Here is a 9502-nt window from a genome sequence, read left to right on the forward strand (position 1 = left end):
TTTTCCCTCACAGTAAGAGAACGTGTGTTCATCTCTTTCTACTCGTATAAAGATTAGAAAATTCTACAGATTACATGAACTCTAAAAGTGCTCAATCTCAAATGCTGCCTGCATTCTGAAGATAAGATTCAGGCAATCTTTGCTTGTAAGTTCTTAAGAGAACCCCTTAAGAAAACCACTTCCAGGGAACAGTTTGTTTCTTGCTCCAGCTACTTCCTAAGCTAATCCTTGTGCCATTCATCAATTTAAAAAAAAAAATCAATAATTCAACTTTACAGTGGAAAGTATCATTTACTAGCATATATTTGAGCAGTGTTTGCATTGTTAAACATGTAAGACTGTAGTTATATTTGAGATTCTCTAATTTAGCCATGGAGTTAGAAATGCTTTGGACTGCCACTTGTAGTGACACTACAATTAACATAAGAGTTTTTTAGTAATAATTTTTGTAAGCACAGCACTCAGCTTCAAAACTCCTTGGCATCTATTTTCTTGTGGTTGCAGAAAGATCCACAAATCATGTTGCAAGGAAGCCCATGCTGTCCCATAAAACCAGCTTGCTGGGACTTGCTACTTTCCAGTTTGTCTGCACTTAGAATTCATGATAAGATTAAGTGCAGAACATGAAGCCAATGCTTAATGTTCAACATGCCAGTCAGCAAGCCTGCTTAACTTCATACCTGGTTTTATTGCTCACAAATTAATTGTATGAGGCTCTCCTACACTGTTAAGGACATAAAAGCCTTTTGAGAGGTTCAATCTGCAGAAGCACTGCCCAGTGTAAGTCCATGCAAGAAACAGCTACAACAGAACAAGTTCATGTAGAAGATGATCCTTTAGAAAACTTCTCTTCCTCACCTGTTTTACAAAGGTATGCAAAGCAAACAATTTCAGTAACACATCAGTACTTGCATTCACTTCCCACACACACTATGTTAACAAGCAGCAAGGTGTTTCCATGGCACGCTTCAGAGAAATTATGCATACTACCTCAAACAGCCCTGTCCTTCCTCAAAAAGGAAGAAGTCAAGCTCCTCCATATAGATTTGCTTTTCATTATGTTTAGTTGACTCTAGAAAAGACAAACAGGCCACCAATCTCAACCCCTGTTTGTTAAAGAGAAAGAAGGCAGGTTATTGATTTAACTATCACTAGCACCCAGTTCACAAGCTCACTATCACTTTTCAGAGAGAGAGAACTCAGCAATCAACAGATTAAGCACCACTTTCAGTGGACAGCACTAGACTGAAAGGCACTTAAGTAACCTCCCAAGAGGCCCTTTCACAAGTCACCCTAAAGACAACTGAGGCATCACATTACTCAGCAGTGACTGACCTGACAGATCCAGCTCCTCTGTTGAGGCAAGGTTGGCAAGACTCCAGGTATCGCTGCGCGCCGCCAAGACAAATTTGTGAGCATGGATGTGCTTGTCCCCCACCTTTATCTTCAGATCACTGATATGAGAAAAAAGCACAAACATGTATCATGCAGACCTCTCCTGCACTTAGGTATGTCTAGATTCAGCATCTCCACAATATCTATGTCTGGCTATCCACATTTAGGTTCAAGTTGTTTGAGACATTAAAACACAATTGGCTAAGTAAAACATGTTGTCAAGTGACAACTCCTATTTTTCTAGGGAGAAATGCAATGAGTCATTAATATTTCAAGTGCTTGGTTGGGCTTGGTTTTTTAAACCATTTCAGAATAAACAGCAAGAGAATTATTGTAGAAGTCAGGAAAAGCCAATCTTGAAGTTAAACATTTATGTCACAGTGTCCATACTAATACTGTCAGCCAAGCACCAATGCTTTCAGGCAAGACCAGCAAGAGAACAATGCTGTTTGACAGCAGTCTGAGTGCAAGGCAGGATCCCCAGCTCCCAGGAGAGCAGCTGTCAAGAACACCCATTTCATCCTGACCCTTTACACCAGGTTACCCACTGCAGTTAGAAAATACTTGTCCTTCTCATTTTGAAATCCCATGGCTTGCAAATGTTCTGACTGTGCAGGTGTGCTTTCCAGACCATTTTCCAAATCAAAGCACTGCTATAAACTACAACACAGAGATGTTACTTAATGCAACCTGCACTGGGACCTGCTACCTTTCTCACTCTGTGATATGAAGGCCCTTTTAGACAACTATTCAATGCCTTTAAAGCTAAGAAATTGAACAGAAATAAAGTGCTCCAACCCTTCTCACATACCCCACCTATCAAATCTTTTACCCAGCAGGCTACAGTGAGTTCTTGCAGGCACAGAGCCTCATGAAGAGATGTTGGTGCAAAGAAATTTTAACTAAAACAGATTTTCCCTTCCATGACTAAACTCCTTTACTGTATTGGCATTGCTTTCAGTAACAGCAAAGAAACTGATAAATATCATAATAGTGTCAGAACTTAATCAGCTCAGGGATCTAGAATATGGAAGGGATCCTTAGTGTGCCTATGGAAAAGAAACTGTTAACCATAATTTTGTGTTGAGATTCAAAAATACAGTGTAACACTAAGTCACAGATAAGCCAAATTAATCAGCCTTCTTCACACACAACAGGAATACAGAACTTAAAACATTTCAGGACAAAGCCTTTCAAGAAAGGAACAGTTTTCCCAGACCGATTGTCTAATTAATCCATCAACTAAGTACGGTTCAGTTCAAAACTCCTTCTGTTCAGAGAGCTTTACTGCTGACAGTGATCATGGTTAGTTTTCTCTGAACCTAAGAGACAAACTTCTGCTTAGAGTTCTCAATTCAAGAACTGAATTCAGTATGCCATGACTTTAGCATGCTATTCCATCTACAACTGCAACTGACAGATTCACAGAACGACTGGGTTGGAAGAGACCTTCAAGATCATTGAGTCCAACCCATGCCCTAACACCTCAACCAGACCATGGCACCAACTCAGGACCCTATTCACACCTAGCAGCAAAGAGTTTTCCTTGTCTAAGACCAGGACCTAGTGCAGTCAATAAAATCCAGGGTTCCTGTAATCCCCCTTCCCCAGAGGGGATTCCTTACCTGTACTGCTCCTGCTGGTAGAGCTCAGCTACAATGGCCAGGAGCCGACTGATGAAGGTGTCACTGGCATTGTCCTGGTTGGCCTCCACAGCCAGAACGTTGCACCTCCTCTCTGTATCCACAAGTTTCTTCTGCAGCTTCACATACTCCTGGCGGAGGAGCATCAGGTGCTTTTCCAGCTTGGCCACCTCCTCTGCAAGGCACACAGTGTTACTACGAGGCTGAGACATGCACACCTTTGGTATCTGAGGGTAACTTAACCCTCAGATTACACATGTTGTTTAATTACAACACTCCAAGGACAGTCTCTCCTCTTCCAAACATCCGAGCATCTCACCCCCAGTATTAAACCTCCTATTTTTGTGTCATTTTCCTAAACACATTGAAAAATCATAACACAGTGATAAAAGCCACTTGCAAAGAAAGTTCAGAATTCCGTTTGGTCAGGAATGCCATAAAGTTCCTAAAGTCATAGGACTTCATTTCTGTGGGAATTATGGTGAGGCAGAGGATTAAGTCTTTGGTTTTTACCCATTTTTTCAGCCTAGTTAAGATGCTGTTTGACTTCACAGCTGATACTTAAACCACAAATGAGCATTACTACAGTTGCTGATGTACCATATCTACCTCAGACTGTTTAGAACTCCTCAATCTGACAGCTAAGAAATTCCCCAAAAAATGGCCAGAGTGCAAAACAGATTGTCCCAGAATCTATGTGCTAAAGGCCAGCCATAAGTATATAAAACTACTTCCTGCAGGCACACACCCTCCTCCACTGGAGGCACTCCCCAGGTAAGGCATCACAAATGGAGTCAAGTCCATGATGGTTATTTCAGTTCAGGATCAGCAAAGTGACAGCACCTGGCAATCTGAGCCTTGAACAGGAATTTTTACCCCACTGCAGAACCCACTTTTCTACCACACTTAACTGGTCACTCCACAACAAGTTTTTCAGTAAACTCAAAACCTCTACACTTCACTGCTGGAAGGAAACATCTGTACAGGTATATAAAACCAATCCAACTTATGAGTGCTTGTTTATGGATTAGTTGCAAAAACTGTATGTTTGCTATCAATCCTAGTGCTTCATTTGTTTCCCCATCACGAAATTGATTTTTCAAGTAAGGCCAAATCCCAAACCAGTCCTAAAATAAGAGGGGGCAGGGAGGATAAATTTGGATGCTAGCCAGTGATTTTAGGTGGGAAAGTTCCTACAAGATTACTCCCTACTAGCCAGGAATTCATATTTCAATGACTTCTCTAAAAATTTACAAAATATCAGTAGTACAAACAATGAGAAACTGAGCCCTGTTGATCAGTGTTTTCTTCTCGCTTCTGTAGAAAAGTTCAACAGCACAGCTGACCTTGGCCTTGCTCTGACACAGGTCCCCAGGGCAGAGCAGCAGTCTGGCTCTGCTGCAGACAGAACACCTTGTTTAGCTGTCCTCTACAGACCCTGCAGCAAATGCTTCCTCATAAGTCTTTTAATTTAACAACTATTGTAATGGATAAACAAGAGGCAACATATCCCATTTTATTTTTCAGTTAATACTACATAAGCAGGTTTGGCAGGTACTTCCTTCAGCAGCCCTTTTGTTAGCTTCATCCTTCAAAATCCCATAGATACCATCTCCTTTGGGATACCTTTCCTTTCCTACTGAAATAGACTCTGATTTCAGAATTGTGCCATCAGCACCACACCAAGCCTCAGGGAGGGTTTGAAATCCTGCTGTGGTCAGTCTTTCTGTGAAGATGAGTGCAGTTTTGGTGTTCCCAGAACCAGAAGGACATGTCCCTTCAGCAACTACTCCTTCCTCATTTCTCCACAGTATTGGGGGACACAAAGCAAGTCCTAACATCACAGCAGGGAGAGCAGGAGTCTGACAGGAGCCCAGAGTAAAAGACACTGAGAACTGCACCAAAAATTAGTGTATGAGCAGCAGCACTGCTCATCCAGTGAGACTTTTAGATGGCATACAAATTCAAATGCTAGGAATAAGAAGCTGCCTAATGAAGCTCAGTGCATGCACCACCTTACAGAAACACTGCATCTTCCAAATCACGGGAGTGCAAAGGTGGGAATAAAGAATCCCTACCTGAGGTAACATTGTAAATTCTGTCAATTTACCAAAGTCAGCTCACTAGCTCCAAATCAGCCTGAAATCCCCAAACAGCAGTAGCTGAAGCTTTGTGCATGACCAACAATCCAGCTGGTTACTGCAGCTTTCAGGGCAATCCCAGACAATCCCTACCAGCAGTGAAAGTACCTCAAAGAAGCAAAGCTCTGAGAACTCTTGTTTTCAGATTGACACCATATGCTTCCTGCAAACCCCGTGAGAAGGGCTGATAGTCCTTCTATCTAAGTATTTGCTTACTGTACCAGTTACAAGAATTGTAAAATGAAGAGTTTCTCTTATTCTACAATCTGCACACATGTTGAGCAGTAGCTACACTTGAGGACAGTACTTAATCTTACAGCACATTTCAAATACACATTCAAGAGAGTTCTCAGGGTCCAGTTAATCACCATTTACAGCACAAGAGCAAAGCCTCAGTTTTCCCTATAAATGTTCACTGAAAGAGTGAACAGATAAAACTCACAATTACTGCAGGCACACTCACACACTTAATGATGGTCCTTGCCTCAAGACACTGAAAGGACAGGTTCAGTTAGATCCCAGTAAGCCTCTGGCTGAACAGAAATCCAAACACCTCAGTGAAGAGGATGCCTGGGTTAGGCAGAGTGGAAAACACAAACTGCCTCTTCTTCTGAGCCACAGACCAGGTAAGTAAGAGCAGCTTTTGTTAACAACTTTCTGGCAGATCGATCAGCATCTTGTGAACTGGCAGGAGTTTCTATTTCATATCAAAGACATTGAGGAGGATTTCAGGAAAGGCTACTGTCATTTCCTTATAGGAGAAGGCACAGAAGTACACAGGAGCAAATAGACAGCTGAATGTATTTAGGGAGGCAAAAGGCATTGAGGAGACAGATAGCACCTATCAAAAATTAGAGGGAGGATGTAGGGGAACCCATCAAGAGCCCATTCCACTCATCAAAAGCAGTCCCAGAAGCCAAACAGACAAACTTTGTTTACTTACAAAGTGGACCTGAGTGAAATATTTCAAAAAACCAAATTATTTCCTTATCCCCTCCACTGCTCCACACTCTGACCCTTATCTCCCCAAGGACATCCAAGTCACTGCTTTCTTGCTCCTCCTCACTTTTGCACACTTTTGATCATTACCTTGCCACCACTCCAAAGCTCTACAGCTACTGCTCCTTTACAATCAAGCATTAATCTATCAGTTCTTACCCATGCCTGCATGTAAACCTCTGGTACTAGCAGTACAGAACCCAGAAATTACAAACGTGGCTCTTGTCTTACTAAGACATTCAGTCAATCTGCAGATAGCAATTGCAATAAACCTGATGCAGGATTTTTCTAGACACAGGCAACAGTTCCTTATGAGAAAAAGCACTTGGCTCCTGAGCTAATAACCACAATTTGAGCTCCCTTCCTTTATAGGTCTTCATTTCTCAGCTGACTCAACTGCAGCTCTTAACAAGAAAAGTGTGGCCGTAGGTATCTCCTTTGCAGGGACAAAATGAGCCCCTCTTCCAACACATCCTGAGCAACTGAGAAGGGTGACAACTCCAGCTTGTTATTCCTGTTCACACAGGATCATTCACTGGTCACATGCTTTATTCAGCCAAAAGATCAGAGAATTACTTAAGTCAGGGAAGAATCTCTGAGAAGTGCAGATTGTCTGAAACAGTGTTTGTTTGTATCAGCTGCTGGTTAATTCTGCAGAGGACCCTGAGCCAGAGCCTCACATCCTTGAGGGTCTCATTGGGGAAAGTTTCACTACCTGCAGCCAACTTGGACATCTAAAGCCCTCCAGAACTGGGTTACCAAGGCTTAAAAGCAAGCATAAGTGACTGGTCAGCTAAATACCAGCAGTGGTATTGCAGCACACAAAAAGTTAGGAATTCCTCTAAGGACTTATCAAACCAGCTCGACTGCAGCATCCTCTCAGCTGATGCATGCCAGCCCAGCAGCATCTGCTCCATCTTACTCAATGTTCCTAAAATTTCTCCACTGTCCAAGAGCTGCACTTCAAGAGTTGAAGGCTCTTCTTTCACGACTCTAACTTCATTTCCTTTGTAACTTGGAGCATTTTAGCTCCGTTTGCCCACTCAGTTTCCTCCAAGAAAAAGAGGAAGCTTGTTTTGCAGAAACTGTAAAAATCCAAGCGTTTTTTTCTCAAATCCCATTAGATTAAATTAATTTGAATGGTGTAATTGACAGCCTTCAGGCAAAACAGCAGCGCTCTAGGAGCTCTGCAGATCTCACCCGAGCCTGACAAAAGCACTCCGGCACAAGTGAGCGGGAGGCTGCAGCACCGGCAGCGCGCCCTGCTCCAGGGAAAGCCTCGGGCAGGGCTCGCCGGGATGAGCCCCAAGAACCGGGCGGGAGCCCCTGCAGCCCCGCCTGACCCACGGCCTGCGGGCACGGCTCGGCGGGACATCCCGGCCGGTCCCACCGCCCACGGCCACCCCGCGGCCCCTCCGGAGAGCCAAAGCCGCCCGCGCCAGGCGGCCCCGCCCGGGGTGTGCGCCCGCGGTCCCGCCATCTCCCGCTCACCTCGGGGGCGGCCCGCCCCACCCGCCGCGGGCACGGCCGAGCCCGTCCCGCACGGGAGAGCGGCGGGAGCCGCACACTGCAGTGCCCCGCGAGCAGCGGCGACCCCTGGTCCCCGCGACCCCCGGCCCCGCCCGGCCCCTCACCGGGGCTCCCCCCCTCACCTTCCGCCATGTTGGCTCTGGCGCCGCGGCTCTCGCGAGACCGCTGTGCTCTGGCGCTGGGGCGGGCGGCGGCTCTCGCGAGAGCAGCGCGACAGCGCCGCCACCGGCCGCGCCGCCGGGAGGGAGGCGCTCGCTCCGCGTTGTCCCGCCTTTTCCCGAGTTATCCCGCTTTATCCCGAGTTATCCCGCGTTGTCCTGCAGCTCCTCCCCGCCCCTCGGCCGGCACCGAGCAGCGGTGGGACGCCAGGTGTAGCCGCCCCGGGGTGCGCTCCGCTCATGGAGAAGGCGCCCGGAGATCCCGGCCGGAGCGCTGGGCTGGGGGGAACAATAAAGCGGTGACTGGCACGGCTGGGGAGCGCTGGAAGAAAACCGGCCAGCCCCGGGACAAACGCAGCTGTGCATCACCTCCGCTCGCCTGGCCCGGGAAATCACCGCCCCGAGCCGAGAACACACCTGCGGCCCAGGCAGTGCCCGCACGGCTGCCGGAACCACGGCGGGGAGTTCGGGACACGGGGGCTCCTCGGCGCTTCAATTGCTGCGTTTCGGAGCCAACAACCCTGCACACTGAATCTGTGCCTCCCGGACACCGCAGTGGGGCCCGCTGGGTGGAAAGTGGTTGCAGGCCGACAGGCAATGACCAATAACAGGATCATTTTCCCAGCCCTGTACAACATAGCTGCCCCTCGGCTGTTGATGCTCATCATCGCTCCTGCTTAGATGCAACAGAAATGCCAAATACTCCATGCTGGGCCAACAGCAAATTTGTTGCTTGCTTTGAGGACGAACTTTGAATTTAACGTTTGAAGACTTTATGCACAGTATTGTTTTACAGACATAGTTTTTTCTGGACTCCACCATGAAGTGACCTAAAAGTTGCTCTGCATCCTATTTATTTTGGTGTTGGATAAAGCAGCAAATCCAGAGCTGAGCCCAGGAGGGTCACAGACTGTAGTTTTCTAGCCATCCCACGAAAGAACCTGTCTCATTTTGCACAGCTTGATGACAGCTGTGTGTGACATTGGTGTACAGCAAATTACCCCACTGCTCATGGTGCTACTATTGATCCTCTGAGAACTGTGATTTAGTTTAATTTCTCAGTAACCACAGGGATCAGATTTCAAACCACTGCTATGTTTTGCATCGAGGGAATTGTAATCTCCTCTGGGGATTTGCCTGGGCAGGAAGCTGTTGTATGACAGTCTCTCTAAAGCCCAAGCAGCTTCTGGTTTGGTTTAGAATCACTCGTGCTGTTTCTGAAGGGACTCACGCTGCTGCTCTGTGTGCAGCCATGGCACTGCACCAAGAGCAGGGCACCAGATGGTACAAACAGTGGAGTCCACCCCACATCGGCCTACCAAAGCCCAAAATACACTTCTAATCACCTCAGAATTCATGTGCTCTGCTTATCAATCATCCAAGTCCAGTAAGTGTTTTCAGGCATTGCAGCAGAAGGAATTTTAGAGTGACAGTTAAGAGTCCTGAGTTTTAGGGATCATCTCTGGTGCAGCATGGCCACACTAATTACACCTGCATTAGTATTTGATGCTTTTCATTTTCTCCCAGTGATGCAGTGATATCTGGAATGCAGGGCAAACATGTTGAGGCAAAAATCAGCTCAAACCCTCAGCCAGGATAAACCCCTGGGGAACCTACAGTGTCAACTGCAGCCAGG

General features: G+C 46.2%; 1 protein-coding gene across 1 annotated transcript in view; it reads right to left on the reverse strand.

Moving 5' to 3' along the window:
• Window positions 1–7890, reverse strand: part of ANKFY1 (ankyrin repeat and FYVE domain containing 1) — a 31186-nt gene extending 23296 nt beyond the window's left edge. Inside the window, exons 1-3 of the mRNA XM_033078183.1 lie at window positions 7831–7890; window positions 3021–3213; window positions 1336–1454 (exon numbers count right to left, since the gene is read on the reverse strand). Of these exons, the coding sequence (XP_032934074.1) occupies window positions 1336–1454; window positions 3021–3213; window positions 7831–7840 (322 nt within the window). The 5' untranslated portion in view covers window positions 7841–7890. The remainder of the gene's footprint in view (window positions 1–1335; window positions 1455–3020; window positions 3214–7830) is intronic.
• Window positions 7891–9502: the final 1612 nt, after the last annotated feature.

Source organism: Catharus ustulatus, chromosome 22 (assembly GCF_009819885.2).
Source record: "Catharus ustulatus isolate bCatUst1 chromosome 22, bCatUst1.pri.v2, whole genome shotgun sequence".
In the NCBI taxonomy this organism is placed as follows: Eukaryota; Metazoa; Chordata; class Aves; order Passeriformes; family Turdidae; genus Catharus; species Catharus ustulatus.